This window comes from Centroberyx affinis, unplaced genomic scaffold, assembly GCF_046629955.1.
Source record: "Centroberyx affinis isolate AG114_WGS23_722 - 3 ecotype Tasmania unplaced genomic scaffold, CSIRO-AGI_Caff_v1 ptg002875l_1, whole genome shotgun sequence".
NCBI classification, from domain to species: domain Eukaryota; kingdom Metazoa; phylum Chordata; class Actinopteri; order Beryciformes; family Berycidae; genus Centroberyx; species Centroberyx affinis.
Window position 1 is genome coordinate 122,791 of NW_027281007.1, and position 19,382 is coordinate 142,172.

Consider the following 19,382-nt stretch of genomic DNA (forward strand, 5'->3'; position numbering starts at 1 on the left):
ATCCCCTGGAAGAAGTGTGTAAGTGTGTGTGTGTGTGTGTGTGTGTGTGTGTGTGTGTGTGTTGGAGGGGGTCAACTTGCCAGGGGTGCCCACAGGATTTGGCATGGAGGGCCAAGGGACAAATTTTAACATAGGCATTCAATCATGGCCCAAAAATAATCATATCAGACACTGAAAAAAATTCAGTTCTTAAGTTTCTTAATGCTTTTTAAATAACATGCTTAACAAGAAGCTATTTGTCTCTAAGTAGTAAGTCTAGATATTAAACTCAATCAAGATAGATCAAAGATCAAATGTACACTGCAAAAAAAATGCATCTTAACAACTCAGTTTAGTGTCTTTAGAGTTGAGTTTTTCTTTAAACAAGTGAAAAAACTGCCAATGAAGTGAGAAAATTTCATTTGTTTCCAAATCAAATTTCACCCATTTTGCTTCTTGACCTGTATTATTAATATCACTAGTACCAAGATTGTCATTTGGGTCAAGTATATTATTGAAATAAGTTGATCTGCACTGGAAACAAGTAAAATTATCTCACTCCATTGGAAGATTTTTTTTCCACTTGTTTTAAGAAAAATCATATTTTAAGACTACGAGACTAAATGACGTATGTTAATAATATTTTACACTCCTATGGAGGATTAAACATGACCCTTTTAGGACAGGCTTGATTTACACAAAGAGTTTGCAGGAAAAAATCGTTCAGCAAGTGGAAGTGAGGTGTGACTGATGTACATGTTGAAGCATGACAGGGCAAGTGTATAATGTTTACTCCATTAGGACATTGTGTTTTGAATTCTGAGACACAATGCTATACCTCCCTCTGCTGGTCAGTAAAGGACATTTTGGTATTTAACTCTACATGAAAAGCTGAAAAAAACATTAAAAAAAATAAATCTAAAAATAGTTTATTTGCCCGTTAATGCTTTATTATTGCAGCATCAATGTGAAACACACTGGGTGAAAAGAATTACAAACACCAATCATGTTTAACATAATTTATATTTATTTTCTTTTGAACAAAATGTTAATAAATGTGTATTTGTTTTACGTCCAAAAAAGATCATGACTTGTGGGACGCATTTTATAAATAATTTCATCCAAGTCTTTTGTAGAAAAAAAGAAAGTAAAATAGCAAACTAAAGCATCTCTAGTATGACAATATGACAACTTTATCGTAATTTTTTTCTCTATATTTGAACCCTTTTCTCATTTCAAGCTTCATTTTTTTTTGTATATTTTCTTTAAGACCTCTTTATCTCGTCTTTTAACATCCAACTTAGTCCTACTCATCAACTCACACCACTGCTTTAGACAACAGAAAAATGCAGCAAAAAGTTTCAAAAAACAGACAAAAACCAAGGAGGCAAACAGAAAACACAGTGAGATTTCAACAGTGGGGGGGTGGGGTGGGGAGAGGGGGTGGGGTGGGGTGGCCATTTTGAGATCCCACATCCTCAGGACATATTTACAACAGAAAGGACAAGGGGTTTTGTGGTGGTGGAGGGGGTCGAGGGTGGGGTGCGGTGGGGGTTGGGGGGGGGGGGGTTTGGGGTGGGGTTCATCTGCATAGATCCACAGGACTCAGATCATGAACAGCTGGATACCAAAGGGACGGTATACAAGTATGAGCATTCCTATTACGATGGCAAATACATCCGCTGCTGTCTTCAAGGGAATGTAGTTCTGGTTCTCCTCAACACAGTTCTTTGAGAAAAAAAAAACAAAACCAAACAAACCCAAATCAACACATCACAAGAATATCAAGCAAAAGGGGGGGAGTAGAGAGTAAATGGGAGGGGGCGAAAGTCTACGAAACTGTATCTTGAAAAATCCAGAGGCGAGCGTAGACTTGACTTCCTTATGTTATCCCACTCTGTTGTTATATATGAAGAGCGATCGATGGTCATGGCGATGCGAGGTAAGGTAAAGCTGTTAACGGAGGGGGTGGGGGTGGGGGGCACTGAGGGTAGGGATGCACCGATACCACTTTGTCACCGCCGCTAACGATTTGGCGGCGAAAACAAGTGCTGAAGTTTAAGGATCGGCCCATACTACCCTACAGATCCAATCCATTATCTTAACTGGTTACTATAGCCTTATTATAGAGCATTAGTTTGGTGGTCATAAGACAAAAATCATTGAGATATAATTCATTACAAACATCTGGCATCCTAAATGTAAAAAATAGGGATGGGACGATATATCGGAATTCAGTGTATCGCGATACAAAATGTGACAATATGTATCGTGCGGCAGACTCGCGATATTCGTTCCATAGTAATCACAAATGAGACGGCTTGCCCATCACAATTTCACAAGCTCTCCATCCAAATTATACTATTTGCACTTTGTAATGACATTTTTAAATTGTTGTTTACATTCTAGCAAGCCAATGCCATTACTAAAAAGATTTGTGGCTCAGAAGTAAACATAATTCTGCACAGTCAGACTTTGTTGTCATTGAACTTTAATTCGTTACATCGTATCGTGGTTGTATTGAATCGTGAACTCCATATCGTATATCGTGTATCGAATTGTGTCGTGAGATAAGCAGATCGTCCCATCCCTAGTGAAAAAGGCAGAAAATCAAGGTTGATTTGATTTTTGGTCTATTACTCGTTGCTCTTGATATCAGATTTTAGCATTAGTGAAATTCTCTGATACCGATTTTATGCTTGTACCTGCCCGATATCCGATACCTGTATCAGTGCATTCCTAGCTGAGAGGGGGAGTGAAATCTCTTCTCGATCACTGCGTGACCCGTCCACAAGTCAATGCGCGCTAGTAGCAGCAGTCATACGAAACAGAAGAAAATCGGATGAATCAGCCCTTGAAAACTCCTCTTACTAATGCTGACGCTAACACAGCCCTTTGCTAGTCTGTGAAAGGTAGAGGTTGATCAACTACTCTAAGGGGTGATTTAGGAATCAGTGGGTTGATTGATTGGTTGGCTGGTCACTTGCACCAAGGCTACTACGGACCTTTACGCTGACGCCAAAGCCGGCGGTAGTGAAACCCCCAGGAAGTAGGACAATAACAGCCGTTCAAAAAGCCAGTGGCACTGTTTTCCTATATTGCTCCGGCGACTGCCAGTATCTGCCTCACCGGGCTTACACAGCAGAGAGGCACTCAAAGAACCGGCGTTTTGGCTTTGTGCGACTGTCCTCCGTGCAATAGGTAGCCAGGGCGCCGAAGAACACTTGATTTCCCTCGGCTTTCCCGCGGCCCCGTGTACGACAACCCTAATCTCTCGCTATGGCATCAAGACAAGCCACTGGGCAATACAGGGAGGACACCGCTTTCCGGTGGGGGCTGCCTGTCCGGAACATCAGCACTACCGCATGAGGTAAACTGAACTTCGCTGAACCCTTTAGAACCAGAAAAAACACACACATACACGCACGCGCAAACAGTGGGTGCACCTGTTCTTGTACTGCTAAACGGTGGTGGTACGGCTTCATTTTGTAAGTAGAGGTGCTTGGCGTATGGCCCCTCTACTCGAGACAGTTTAATTCAGTGAGTTCAGTACAGAGGCAAAACTCCTGCAAACATGTACCAACCCTATAGTCACACCGTGAACTGTCTCCATATCCACCTGCACTTCGTAACTCCCAACTTGCTCAATGGCACAACGAGTTCGAAGAGTAAGCAAGCCGGTCTCAGAGCACTTAAGGTCCTAAAATGTGTAAGCGTGTACCTTTGTAGGGGGCTGAGAGAAGGTCTAGAGTCTGACAAAATACAAGCTGAACATTAGAATATAGAAGAATCACATACATTTTGTTTGGAGTGAAACAAGACCACGTGAACCGTTGGGTAACTTCTGGCTAGTCCTGGTAGGCCCTTGAACAAGAACTATTATTACATACAAGGAAGTACAATGCCTCTGTACTCTAAGGTGTTGGGGAGGAGGAACTGGAATATAGCTGATATGTCAAAACGTTCTGGCACCTGAAAAATGCAGCAAAAACCTTAAAGGTAATGACGAGTGAAAGCGCACACACCAAGGATGTCTTGTTCCTCCTACGCGCCCTCCACACACGCTCCGAAACGTCACAAACAACTTGGGAGGGAAGGGCAGAAGCGAGGAAGAAAGGGGGGAAGGGAGAAAGGGAAGGAGAGAGAGAGGCGGGACAATATGCTAGAAAACATTTGGATGGAATAGAAACAATGAGCAGGTTTCAAGTGGCAAGAGGTCAGTTCTTTAGGGGGTGGTTCTCAAACTTCTCGGTTCGGTCGATGTCCAATCCCAGCACCCTCAGCTCCAGTTAAAACCCTCCCACTTCCTGTGGTTGATGGTTCATTGGCGGCAGATTGTAGAGGCATTTCCAGCAGGTCATGCCAGACGTGTCCCTGGCAGCCATGACATTGTAAAAGCCATAAGGAAACGATTCCTCTCGAAAGACATCATTCTTTACAAGCTTTATCCGCGATTCAACCCCAAGGTTCACTCCTCGTTAGAGGCGCTCTCCTCCGGCGAGAAAATGGCGGCCACGCCCACCCACGTGGAATTATGGGAGGCCGAGATGATGATGACAGTGTGTAGGAGGACGAGGGCCAGCAGGCAGATCTTCAGGCGCCCGCTGCACAGTCTGGGGGTGGCGGCGGAGGTGACCGAGGCCCCCTGGGGGTGGCAGGGGGGAGCTGTCCTTTTTAGGGTCCCGCCTGAAGGGTTGTCCATTTTGGAGTCCCATCGGACGTCGCAGCATTCCGCCTCGCTTTCTGACGGACGCTCTCCCAACAGTCCTGCTCAGAAGAGAAAATATAAGATAAAATTGCTTATACATTCCCCACTGTTTGTATGTACTTGTAAGTAGGTTGTGACCGATATGTATTTCTGTTGATACCAATACCAATATTTTTGGAATAAAGCTGCCAACAAGTCATTATTTTGTGCTGAAAATATCTTAAAATTGGACTACTTTCATGCCAAAAATAGCACAAAAAAAAACAAGTATTCAGTATTCATTTTACTGTATTTTACTCTTTTTGTACTCATTAGGGCAGAAAAGTGTAACAGTGAAACAGCATTCAGACACTCAAGTTCACCAGTGCATTTTCAACCAAGACCCTGTTTTTCTTTTTTGATTTTTTTTTTTATTCTGATCAAAATCGTATTAATTGTTTCACTATAGAGCTAGACACTCTAAAAAATCAACCCCAAAAGAACCCAAAGCATGTCTTTTTCAACATATTGACTCTCCCTATGGAATGAGTCATGACTATAGAAAGATGTCAATGAAAAACATCTTGATCCATGCCTTTCTTGTACAGTTTTGATGATACCTTGGCCATTGGTAAACAGTGCGGCTGCCTGTCTACGTGCCTTGCTGTGTAAAGTAGTGCAACATAAATACTGAAAGTTGTCAGGTCATAGAAATACTGTAAATTAAATATATACATGTCTTATTACAGAGTGAGCATCAATATGTTGAATAAGACATGCTTTGGGGTTGATTTTTGGAAGATGTGCTGTAATCTTAAATAGCCCTATAGTAAAGCAACTGATGAGATTTTGGTCAGAATCAATTGGTATGATGGAAAATGATGGGAAAATAGGGTTGAAAATGTCTGGGGTTATGCTTTAAGGCAGGGAGAGACAGATTTCTTTGCAGGTTTTAATCCTAACCCTAAATCTGGGTGACTAAAAATACTCCCACACCACACTGGGATGATTTGTATGTTTGGGGGGAGGAGGGTCAGGGAGCAACCACCATCATATTGGCGGTGGACGACAATGATGGCAAAATCAGCAAACTGATATATCAGTCTAATCCTATTTGTAACCACTCTTCAGGAGAAATGGTAGGGTTGGGAGGATGTAAAGCAGCTGCACGAAGCTTGGGAGACAGTTTCAGCTAAGTGAAGATAAGATCTGTTAATAACAATAATCAAAGGTTGTATTGAACTGTGTGATCTCAGCACAGCGATGGTTATCTCATCAAGTCTGGCCCTACCGTTGGACATCCTTCAGTCCTATAGATGGAGCAAACTCACTGGACATCTTCTCTCTGCAGCTCTAATCGTGATCTGGAGGGACAGGCCAGACACAATGACCCTCAGCTGAACTCAAATAAAAGTCCATGGCCATACAGACAGTGACGCATCACTGCATCACTTGATGACTCGGGAACTCTTGCTCGCCAGCGTTTGAAAGGACTGAACTGCACAGGCAAACTACACTGCACAAGCAAAACCTGAATGAGAAGAGATACAGATTTATCAAAGGAGATCTTCTTTATTTAACCTCAATTTAACCTACTGGTCTCATTGAGATTTAATTATCTTTATTTTCAAGAGAGGCCCACCAAAGAAAGCAGCTTCCTGATACATTTGTAGGCAGACAACATGCGCCAATGCACATAAGCAAAGTTACAAATAGAATCACACAAAAAGTAAACTCTCTAATTTAGTCTAAAATATTGTAGCAATGGAAGGCCAGCAAGATCAAGGGCCTAGAGAAAATAGTTCTTGGCTAAACAAAGCATAGACTGCTTGTTGATGAGTCTGCCTGAAAATCTTTCAGAATCGTTTTATGAGATCGTGCTGTAATGGTGCTCAGCTCTTCCAGAAAACTTGCTCGTTGGCTAGGGGCCAGTGGCTTGGTCCTCTGAGCTAGAGTCCTTGGTGATTACTACTGTATAAACTGCAGTAAATATGAGAGACAAGCCAAACTCAATTTATCAATGCATTGTTAGAACGTCCTTGTCTAAACTCTGCCCTTCTCGAACGGACCACTAGATGTCATCAGAAAGCCTTTGAAAACACCTGTTTTCCTGGAAGAATACCATACAGCCAAGACACATATGGAACTATGGATTTTGGATGAATTAATACATCCCTTATATATATTTTCTATTATTTACCAATAGAATGGACTGGATGCAATCAACCTATTTAGCTGTTAAACTAGGGTGGGCACTTATATATAAACCTGGCTTGGATGTTAGAGGGAAAAGGGGGTGGGTGGGAGTGGGTATACCATTGGAGTGCATTATAATGTATGGAATACTTTTCATGTAAACCATTGTTCTTCAATCCAAGATCAGTTCAGCGAAAAAACACAGCAAATTGGGAGGTTTTCTCTGCAGCAGTAGTGATATGCCAGGCTGCATAAACACCCACACACACACATGCAAACATAGGCGTCTGCACTTATCCGCTGCTGTTGTAAACATGATTGGGGGAAAAAACCTACACAAGTGAACTGAACTGACTCTTATGAGACAAGTGAGTCCATATTGACCTGTGCAGATGAAGCTGGGGCTGCCGCCGTGGATCAGGTCGTCGTTGTCGGGCAGGATGAACGGACAGCTCTGCTGGACCTCCAGGCAGTACTGGTGGCACGGTACCTTCTTCTGACAGGACTGCTGGGTGGTGGGGAAATACTGAGCGCACAGCCAGGGCTTATAGGCCATCTGGGAGAGGAGGAGGAGGAGAGGAGAGGAGAGAAGGGGGAGAGGAGTTAGACCATATAGCTAAATGGATGCTCCCTCAAGATCCAATCGAGGATGGGTGAGGCTGCCATAGCTGTTTGTTGCTGCAGGGTCTCGGGCATCCCTCTGACAATAGCAGATTTGTACAAGAGTCCATTTCAAAGTCTGTTTCTCCATGTGAGAAACAAAACATCTAGCGGCCAGCCAAAGAATAATCCCAGGGCCAAGGGAGAGAAGTAAACAAGTGTTGTTCCTAAATGAGATATCAACCATCTGAAAGGTTGGCTGAAAGAGAGAGCTACTGCTGGCAAGAAAGTAAACCTGACTGTGGAATTGGAATATTAAGTTATTAGTTATCCTTAGACCATTCTAAACAAAGGAATAACATTATAAAGGGTGTATTTACCTGTATTTTTCAACCATTGAACAGTGTACATCACATAACAATGTTTTTTTTCCCAAAATGGATACCTAGCACTTCATGAATTATGGAAGGCTCACGAGATCTCAGCCAAGGCTAGTCCGCTAGAGGTAGCAGAGCCGCGGCGCTGGCTGATCAATCTTGCCTCGCAGCATAAGCTAGCAAAAAGTAAACCATGCCAAATACAGTATGATCATTTCATCATTTATGAGATGTGAAGTATGAGAGTTCAAATGCAGCGGGGGGTGATGTGGGAGAACAAAGCGAAGGGTCACAGTTTACCGATCTTTAGTTTAGCACTACATCACTGGCTGTACCAACTGTAGTGTCTAGCAGGGTTTCTGGTGCTCAGTGTTTTTGTTATAAACAGGATGGACAACCTGTCTCTCTGCCAAACACACTCACCTGACACTCTTGACTGCACAAAAATACAAAGAGATTCTGAGTAGCTGAAGAGACTTTGCTGGAGTAGCTTCAATACAGTTTAAACTATTTTTAAATGTTCAATCATCTTGAGAGGACAGAGGAAGAGAAAGAGGATTATACTCTATATGCTGGAGCTCAAGGGCGCTTTCACACCAAGCATGTTTGGAGCGCTTTATTTGAACTCCGGAGCGTTTCCTCCTTTAGTTCGTTTCGTTTGGCCAGGTGAGAAAAATGCCATTTGAACTCACGTGGCGCCAAGTAACCGCACTGAGACGCCTTCTTTCAAGAGAACTGCAGTGCGGTTCATTAGGAGTGAGAACGTAATCCAAACCAAATGCAGGAAACGACCCCAAAGCGCAAGGGTTCATGGGTGTTGACATCTGATAGCCAGCAGTTCCTCATGCTTGGAAAGCCTAGCAAAATGAAGCGAGGGCAAACTACAGTCTGGACTGATGCTCACATTCAGCTATTTCTTCATGTCTTCTTAACTGGTATGAACAGACAACCAGAGAAGGTAGACTAAATTATGGCAGAGAGCTCAGACAACTCCATCATGCTTAGATAAAGTTACAGGGACTAGAATCGGATTAAATTTGAATCTCCTCTACCTTGGGGGGATGACAGGTTGTCAAAACTCTGTCCAATGAACTTTTGAGTCTTGTGACTTTTGTTTACCAGCCCTGGTTCACTTGTAATTGGGCATTGCGAACCTAAACAAATCAAATAGAAAAATGCAACAAAGTAAACACTATAAAAAAACAATAGAAAATAAACAGTAGTTGTGACTGCGGTCTAAGGAGTCAAAGTAGAAAATATGATCCTGTGTAGTTCAGTGGGTAGAAGTGTTGGGGGTTTGATTCCCACTGGGGCCACCTATACTGAAAATGTTTGCACTTATGGTACTATAAGAGGGTTAGATAAAATCATTTGCCAAATGTCAACTGTTATTTCACATGTTAGCAAGGCTAGGGAGTTGTGGTCATCAGAGATTGAATATGCCATCAACCACTGGCAGGTGAGAACACCGGTTGTGAGCAGCAAGGCCTCATTTAACATCGGGTATAACCCACACAAGGTTACTCTTCTTGTCCACATCAGCACCTTGGACAGCTCATGTAGTTACAGCAGTGGCACCTTTCCACACTATATCTCCTATGTGTTACTTCATACACCGGAATGGAGTATTTCTCCTACTGTATCTAGGATTCTTCTAAAAGTCAGTAAGGAATGCAAGAGACCAGTCACAAAAATGAGACCCAGATTTGTGTTGGCTTTGAGAAAATTATGTTTTTGAGTAATGAAAGGAGTAAAGAGAGTCATTTCTCTACCTGAAACATCTCAAACAACAGCCAGTCATGAATCAAAGACACAATAAAACCATTAGCACCAATCAGGTAATTGCCAAGTGGGATAATTCTGCAATGTTCAGCGCTAGCAGAATTTTCTGCATCCAAAAGCAAAGTTAACAATACACACAATCTGATTTAAAGTAATAATCTGTGACATTTTCATATTGTTTTGTTACTCTACCACTGATTGATGTAACACAACAGTGTAATACTGTTAGTTCATGAAAGCTTTTCCATTTGCTGTTCTAAACATTCGGTGTCAGTAGACCTTTCACAGATGCTTTTTTACGTTTACGGTTTGTTTGGAATACACAGAAGAAGAACTGGGTAGTTAGCATGAGCAGTGATAGCCACCATGGCTGAACAGACGAAGATAAGAGAACTTCAAACTTCATCAACAGAAAATCCAAGCTCCGCCCACACTGTTTGATTGACAGGTGATCTCTGGGAAGTGCAGTGCAGAAACACCACAGCAATGATCACTTAGTACCAAAGATGGGACAAAAATAAAAAAAATGAGGAACTTTCAGGTTACCACTTTATCCATTATCCTTTGTGATATTTGACCTAGGGAGAGCATCTATGGCTTGGATGTCACAGATGTTTGGTTGAATTACACCCACAACACCTCCAAAAGACTCAAAACTTAATTCTGGCATCCTATACAATATGATAATGAGGATGGTGATGATCATGATGATGCAAGAATGTGGAGTAGACCCAAATGTTTTATGTTTTGCCAAATTGAAAACATGAAATGATATGGTATATAGGAGGAGCGACATCCTCCAAACCATCTAACCTGCTTTCCAGGAAATAGCCTCATCCTTCAAAAAAACGGTCTCTTACTGAAGCACCAACCAACAACCTATTAATGATGGGGCCCAAACAGCGTTTCTTTTGTGGTTTTAGTGCTTTGACTGAACATCTGTCTCTATTTTAGTCCAAGTAATGGTTCTTGTGCAGGTTGCAGCGGTACAAATGTTTATCTTGGGATGTTCTATCATGATAAACTTGATTCTAACCATGGCAACAAGACCTTGTTGTATTTTAGAGGGAAATTTTAATAAATCACACTGTGATTTTAATTCCCATGTTCTCTCTCATTGGCAGTAGTTTTCCTGCGGTAGCGGTGCACCACTGCTGACTGAATCCAGAATGGAGGAAAGACTGGCTCGAGTCCAGGCTCAAATCAATCAGATCATTGATTACATTTGTGTTTGTGTTTTTAAGAGTTTGGGGAGTCGGAGGTATTAAATATATGACTGGGGATTTTCTGGGCTCTGCGAGGCGGCTTCGGCTCACCACAAATGGCTGTTGTTTAATTCACGATGATTTAGCATAAATTCTTGCCAATGGTGAGATAATCTGTCTAGGGATGCCGCGGCTATCAAAGGAGAACCAAAACAAAACGATCCCAGTCAGACAGGAAATCTGGGTCCTCCTGAAGATGTGTGCTGGCAGTTGCCAAGGTAACGGCTTTTTCTGCTTTTCATTAGAGCTCAATGGGTACTGCCCCACTCGCTGTTGGTTTTCTGTTTATGTGTGTGTGTGTGTGTGTGTGTGATGTGTATGCACGTGTCAAATGTGTATCCAACTGTGTGTGTGTGTGTGTGTGTGTGTGTGCGTGTGCGTGTGCTCAGCGTGAAAAGGGAAGCGTATGAGAGCAAATTGAGTTAGTCAGGAAGCAGGCCTGGAGTCTGATTTGATCAGTCTAATGTGTGATCAGTGTGAATGGGAACCTGGCACTCAAAAAAAAAGCCTCTGTCGCCATGCAGCTTAGTCTGCTTCAAACAATGTCATGAAGCACAGAGACACAGGCAGGAAAAAAAACACCGAGCTGGCAACCGTTTCCACAAGGGCTTTCTACCTGGAACTGTTCTAGCCCCGGTCTAAAATTGATTTGACCATACACACTGAGAGGGCAAAACGCTGGGCACGTCCTCCCGTTACGGAGCTTTGCAGCTGTGTCAAGGCTTAAAATCTCCTCCACTTCCAAGCCACTTTTACCCGATGAAATCAATAGGGGATCATAACGCTGACCTTGGATTCACCTGGTTAGTCCATTTCACGGAAAGAGCAGGCGGTCCTCGTGTTTTGGACGTTCACATTTACATTCACATATGTTCTTTAACAGCTGGAAAATGAGCTTTAATTCACATTTTTTTACTTCAATGTTTACAAGCAGATCTTTTGCAGCCTAAAAATACATTTAAAGGTTCAAACACTGTGGATGCAGTGATTGACGGCTGCCATTTGATGCTCGGGCAGATTTGAAGTGTCAGCAGCACTGGCATCTGAATTTCACCACTGTGATGGCTAATGTTAGTATTACATAAGAAGCAGACTGTAGAACAAGCCATGGACCGTATCATATTTTCTGTTCCATGGCCTGCTATACAGTCTAACACTCTGAGACATATTTTGTCCTGTACTTCTGAACGATTGGAACTTCATGCAGTCACATGTTCCATGGCTTTTGTCGATTTTGTTAATGAACTTTTTTCTTCATCCATGTTTTTGTCTTCCTGTAGTCAGGTCCTCCACTTAAAGGAATAGTTCACCCAAAACTGAAAATTCTGTCATCATCTCCTCACCCTCATGCCAGTTGAAACACAGGTGAAGTTTGTCCATATAACACACAGGAAGGCTGCAGCACAACTCCATAGCAGCCTTCTCCAAAACAACTGAAGTCAGTGGGGACCAGTTCTTCAGAGTTCCAAAAAGACCTACAGTATATTTACACCATCATTTAGTGCAAATCTTAACTACAGCTGATTGATTTGCAACAAATAATGGTGTATAGGTCTTTCTATTCACAGTGTGATTGTTTGGCTGTTTTTGTTTTGGAACTCTAAAGAACTGGTCCCCATTGACTTCAGTTGTTTTGGAGAAGGCTGCTACCAAGTTGTGCTGGCAGCCTCCCTGTGTGTTATATGGACTAACAAATTTCACCTGTGTTTCATTTGGCATGAGGGTGAGTAGATGATGACAGAATTTTCATTTTTGGGTGAACTATTCCTTTTAACATCCAAAACCAAACCAGCTTCGGAGCATAGACGCATCAAGGTGGTTTGACATGACACTTCATGCTTCTAGTGTGTGTTTATGCCGTTGAAAACAACTGTTTGAAGATGCGCGTCTGACACCTTCAGTGTTTTTCTGCCTTTTACGCTGTCATATAGTGTCAATCAATGTGAGAGTGAAAAAAAAAACGTCTTCAATCAAATAAATCAAAGCATAATCAAAAGGTAATAGTGGGGTGGCAGTGTTTAAACCGGGGGAGGAGGGAGGAAGGGGTTACAGTTCATACTATATTGAAGTTGCATCAAGCAGGTAGAGAGCTGTACTACAAATAAAGATATTTTTGGTGCAAAATGAAACACAAATTTTAATTAAAAACTGCAGTAAAAAAAAAGTGTTGCTTGAGTCAAATTCCTCTCAAAATGAGTAGCCCTGCTTGTGTGACAGCTATGAAATAACACTCATGCAAGACTTCCTGTTAGCACAATAGCAGCTTGCCACGGGCGGCCACAGTTCAACTCCCATGGGTGGGTAACATACTGCCCCGTAACCTCCGTGCTGTGAGTCTGGGTTTACTTTGGTCATTCCGCCGGCATCCACCAGTTCAAAGCAAGCGGCTGTCTCGATCTGACAGCCGGGCTTCCCCACCCCATTCCCATTCCCATTCCCATTCCCATTCCCATTCCCATTCCCGTGCCTGCCATCGGACACAGAGAGGACTGCGGGAGAGCTTGTCAGCGGACGAGAGGAAGCGCCGGGCTGCAGAGAAACACCGGCATTTCCTCGATATTCATTCAGTGGCAACACAGCACGGAAATTGCCTCGAGAAAAAGTCAAATTGAGGATAGGACAGGATCATTTAGCCACATTGTCCTCTTAGCACAAAGGAGGCTGGTTAACATTGCGGTTTAGAATTCAACACTGTTTTAGAATTCCTGTTTTGTTCTTCGAGAAAAAAAAAAAAAAAGCAAGCATCCCACCGAAATGGAGTTTAGCACTGCAACCTGCACTTGAACCATAACTGGAACTGGAACAGTGACAGATGTGGAACCAAATCTAAAATTACCCTCAAGCAGCGCTGAAATCACAGAAGAAACGCCGAGCAGCATCCTGAACTTTCCTCATGTCACTTCCTTTGCTTTTTTCCTCTTCTTTCCCACTGACACCCTATTTAGAAAGTCAGTGAGGTAAAATATAGTCCTATGTAATTGAATGTGATGCTGGGGGAGGGGAGGGAGGAGCTAATCCCAGGACATATCTTGTCTGGTCAGGCAGTGTTTTTTTGGCCTCCTGTGCTCTGCAAAATTAGCATAGACAGAGCCGGAGGGCTGGAAGTTGAGTGGCGCTTCTGGAGTTCATCATTCAATATCTCCAAAACATTGAGGAGCCAGTCTGTAAAAGTGTTTTCATTTGGCCACCCAAGGAATTAAATTATCTGCTAGCATTTAAAAAGTAATAAGTGTGTTTTAATTTTGACTTTCGATTAGGATTAATCCGATATGAGGGGCCGTAATTAACAAACTCTTCATTTAAGTCATGATGTTTTGAACTATTCTGCAGTTAAATGTGATGCTACATTATGGGGTGTGTACTTCATAGTATGCACTTAATCCGGACATGTACATATTATATTGTATGTACTTTATAGTATCTTGATATATGCATGTCACCTGAGGGTTGCTGACAACAAAGCACTGAACCTCTGAAGCTGTATTATTACTGCACAGTATGCGTTTTATTTTAATATGATTCCATTTTTACCATGTGCTATTATTGTGTGATGAAGTGTTGTCTGCTGTTTTTAAGCTGCAACAAGTGCCTCAATGAGGACATTAAAGCTGCAATAAGCAGAATTTTCTGACCACTAGAGGGCGACAGAAACTGCAACACATTTGTAAATAACACACAGCAAAGCTTCTGCACTACGGAGGCCAGCCAACGACAAACATTGCAAAGCACCGTGCAAAAAAGGCTAATAGCTAAGCTAACTGTACCTACAGAGAAGTCTCACTGGTTCCTAGTCTCAATTGGCATTTTGTTCAGGTTACATCTCCTACAAGTTTACTAGTTGAACAAGTTTAATTCATTTGATTTGCAGTTACTTTTATTTTTCCATATGATTTCTCTCTACATCATAATGATACCGAGGAAAGTCACGCACCATGTACATGTACCCCACACCTGACTAGGGCTGATTTTGAAAAAATATCTAATTGCGATTATTTTGATATTGCAATTGGGATATGATTTGCGATATTAGAGGGAATGATCATTTTTACATCATTATTCTCATTTTCATTGAAAAACGTATTCAAATGATTATGGTGTGATTTTTGCGGGGATCTGTACCAAACAAAGATGTTTTCTTAAGTGTGTAGAATATGATGTGCAGGCCAGGACATCTCTGCAGCACCACAATATTTCATTTAAAACAGTATTTTGACACATTTCACCTTTAACAAATATTGCGCCTCCTGCGATTTGAAAATTGCAGTAGGCCATATTGCGATTTCGCTAGACTCATTTTTTCTTTTGTATGTTCTAATTACCCTGCTGAAGAATTTTTTGTATGTAGCCTATTGTTTGTTCTAATTAAACAGCTGAAGACAGCTTGTGTATTCATTGTTCCCCATGTAAGTCAAAAGGAAAAAGGAAAAAAAAATCATAAAACATTTTGGTCTGTTGGTGTCTATTCTGGTGCTCTTAGCCATGGAAAGATGAATAAAATTGGATTTAAAAAGCTAAAGAACGACTCAACTAGGACAGTTTTATGTTAGTCTGTGCCAAAAACTGGTGTCTTATAAATCTGGAATGGAAGGGGTATGGCTGTTCATTTGGCTGGGATGACAAAGCCAGACAGCCACAAATAGGCACCACCACCACCACCGCCTCTTTTTCAGCCAAGAAAACCTCAAAGCCTAAAGGAATGTCATCAGTCTGGGTTTCGGTGGAGAGTTTTAGTGTCCCATGATGGTCTAAATGCTGTTTCAGAGGCTTTTCTACCCTGATAAGAATACAAATAGGGGGCAAACATCATTGTACAATCATTGTAAATGTTTGCCATGAAAATTAATATTGGCACAAAATATGTATGTATGTATCAAATGTATTCAGTGTGATCACCAAATCTGAGAATAGACAGTAAATGCAACAACCTGTGTCATGTAGATGTAGTAAATAAAAAGCTAAACTATGGATACACTTATACTTTTGAGAAAAGCACGCTCATGTAACTCACATCAGTCTGATACAACTTACTATAACTGAACCTATCATTTCACAGAGTTATATTAGATTCAAAAGGTCTAGCCACAAACTCTATTTCACAAATAAAGAGGCAAATTAAGTGAATTTGGTTGGTGTACCCTCCTATGTTAAAAACTTTAACTCAATCCGTTGTGAAGTATCAACACTTGATATCCCTTCCCAGCAGGACGGTGTTGTCGCGCACACAGCTATAAAGTGGAATGACATCGGCGGCTATAAAAAGCATATGAGTCAGCTGCAGAGTGAGATCCCAGATAGAAGCTGAATGACACAGATCATTACCACTCACGCAAATCATGGCCGTGGCAGAACAGGAAGCAGCTCTCACACTACCTGGGCTATTTTCAGCCGTGTTTCTACATTTGATGGGAGGCCTTTTTTTTCTTTTTTCTTTTTTTTTTGGCACGGCAATGTACTGAGTGTGCAAAATATGAGAGCCGTCTTCCCGATATTGATTTGTGCCGTTTTTGAAGACACGCCATGTCTCAATTGACAGAAGGCTTAAAAAACAACCCTTCTGTAATCCATCCCTTCCCATTCATCTACATCTCGCCTTTGTTAGTGAGGTGCAAATCGATCATAGCTGGAATTCACCTGGTCAGACTGTTTCATGGAAAGCCTAGGTGGTCCGAAAATTGAAGAGTGCACATGCACGCACACACTACAAAGAGATGCACCATATAGCAGACAAAATGTTGTTGACAGTACTGCATTGCACTCGCAACCTAAATTGTCAAAATACATTTGAAGCCAAGAATGGACGCCTTAGGTCACTGACGCAACGCCTGGATAATACAGCAGAACTCTTGTCAGTGGACCAAGTGCATACGGGAGTCTGTCTTCTGTCTGCGATTTATTTCATGCCGATTCCTGGTGGTGTAACGTATCCGAACGTTGTGCTTTTCTAGGAAATGCCAGCAGAGTGTACTGCTCAAATTAGCTGGTTTGTAATTTCAGAGCAACTCTTGTTTGTACATTCGCAATGTCATGTTCTCCCAGCGAGCGCACTCTGGAAACTGTCAAGGAAGAGGTGCAGCGGAGGACTACAGAGTGTACCGTGGCAGCCGAACTGAACGACTGAGCTTGCTGGTGTAACACGGCTGGAGAAGTCAGTTCAACTCAGTGCTACCCTTTGCCCAAATCAAGAGCTCAACAAAATGCATGGGCTTCAACCGGAACCTACCCCAAGATCTCCTCCCTGGATGGGTCAGAACTTGAATTCGTCAACTCTACAAATACTACCAATACCTGGGTATCTGGCTCGACTAGTTCACTCTCCTTTCAAACTCACATCAACACGCTGCTCTCCAAAGTCAGAGCAAGAATTGGTTTCCTGTACTGTAATAAAGCATCTTTCACCCATTCTGCAAAGCACACCGTGGTTAAGATGACCATTCTCCCAATCCTGGATTATGGCGACTTAATGTACAGGATTGCCCCCAAAAACCTTTCAACACTCACCACTGTAACCTGTATTCTCTAGTCAACAGGCCATCACTCCATACCAGGCGACAAATCCACTGGTATCAGTTCATTTATAAAACTATCACTGGCAAAACCCAACCATACCTCCGCTCACTGCTCAATATCTCCATCAGTAACCGCAATTTACGTTCTGGCAAATTCATTATTATGGTCATTCCTAAAGTCTGCACCTCCTTTGGCCGTCACTCGTTCCAGTTTGCCTCCTAGTGACTGGAATGACTTGCAAAAGATGCTAAAACTCCACACCTTCATTCCGTTACCCTCCTTTAATAACTCATTACAAGTTTCTGATCACTGCACCTGCTTTTAAATTTGCTTCTTCTGGTCCATAGTACATAGATTTTTGTTGTTGTATATACTGTATATATTTTGATGTCTTAAATCTGACTAATGTTGTTATGTACTTGTTGTATTTATGTGTTAATGTCTTGCACCGACTTGCCTTCTGTTTTTGCCTCTTGGCCAGGTCGTCATTGTAAATGAGAATTGGTTATCAATTCACTTATCTGGTTAAATGAACGTTAAAAAAGTAAAATGCTCGGCTGAAGAAAATGCTGCCAAGCGCCGGCCTGGGGGTTCGAGACTGGAACTGACTCAGTCCACGCTATGGTCCCTGACATCTCTGACACAAGCAGGCTAGCTGACACCGTGAAAAGCCGGGATCAGATAATTGCAAAACAGCTCTGTGGATCAGACGGCATTTGAAAAGCACTATTTATATGCTCTGTTTATAAGATCAAAGATGTTTAATGAAGACATAGTGAAATTTTGATTTTGTTTGAGTGGTTACATGTAAAGTTACTGCATTTTCAGAGATCCATGCTTTTTTCCAGGCAGTTTCAGACCAAATCCAGTAATCGTGTCCCAGCTGGACTCAGTCCTCAGTACTGATTGGCTTCCTTCACTAAAGAATTACTTAAATCCAATCAGGCCAGTTTGCAGCATTTGAATTGGAAAGCCTCCACTCAGCAGGTTTATCTCACTTGAACTAGAGGAGCTGCTGCTTTTGGCCAATCAGAGTCCAGTATTGTGAGGACTTACTCTTCAAATTCATTCAATTTAACTAATTCAGTTTGAATTTTAAACTAAAAATAATTCCAAAACACCATAAAGAACATTATTCTTAACCTGAGCCATAATTGAAAACAAAATCATGAAAAATGAATAATATGAGACCTTTAAATCCAAAGATGCCAGTTCACAAATAAGTTTAAGGACTGTGAGTATGGTTAAGCTACGCAAATATTTGTGTGCAAATATTAAAATACATAGGCTATTTAAAAATGTAGTGTTTATGTACAAATTAATGATATATTAATGAAAAACTTTTATTCACAAATCTTTTTACATACTTACAGTAAATTTTTTCAGATTTTATGTTGCAGATACAAATCAGATTTTATGTTGCAGATACTTTGCCTTCTTTTTGATCTCCATACATTTACTCCCATAAGCTGTGGTAATGTAAGTTTCATTCCCCTTTGACATGCACTAGCTTTGATAAAATGCTAACAGGCATGTTAGCATGGTTTCTCAGAGGCAAAAACATCGGCAAGAAAAACGTTTTAAGGTGTAATCTTATCTTATAATCGATATTTTCAGAAAACCTGAACCTTCCTTTTAACTGGAAATGCTCTATAGCGCGCATTGCATTATGGGATGGAGCATGAGGTCTGACTGACATCATCCAGGGGATTGGCATACTTTATGATCTTGGTGTCTATTCCTGATATGGCGGGTCCAGTCCTTGAGCCTCAGCCGACCACACTGGACACAGAGATGGGAGCCCCCTCCACATCCATTTCCCTGAACCATGATTTGTAGAACAGTTCTCAGAAAACATGATCATGAATGTGTATGCCAGGATTTGTTTTCAGCCCGGTGTAGCGCGCGGGCGCAGCAGCTAAGCACTGAATTTGTTTGATTTACAAAACAGGATTATTTAGATTGGCTTTCCACTGTCGCAGTCAGCCG

The 19,382-nt window shown here is 41.8% G+C and overlaps 1 protein-coding gene across 1 annotated transcript in view; it reads right to left on the reverse strand.

Moving 5' to 3' along the window:
• Nucleotides 1–4,447: 4,447 nt before the first annotated feature.
• nalf1a (NALCN channel auxiliary factor 1a) overlaps nt 4,448–19,382 on the reverse strand; it is a 32,962-nt gene continuing 18,027 nt past the window's right edge. The window contains exons 2-3 of the mRNA XM_071536477.1: nt 7,247–7,418; nt 4,448–4,746 (exon numbers count right to left, since the gene is read on the reverse strand). Coding sequence (XP_071392578.1) covers nt 4,448–4,746; nt 7,247–7,418 — 471 coding nt within the window. The remainder of the gene's footprint in view (nt 4,747–7,246; nt 7,419–19,382) is intronic.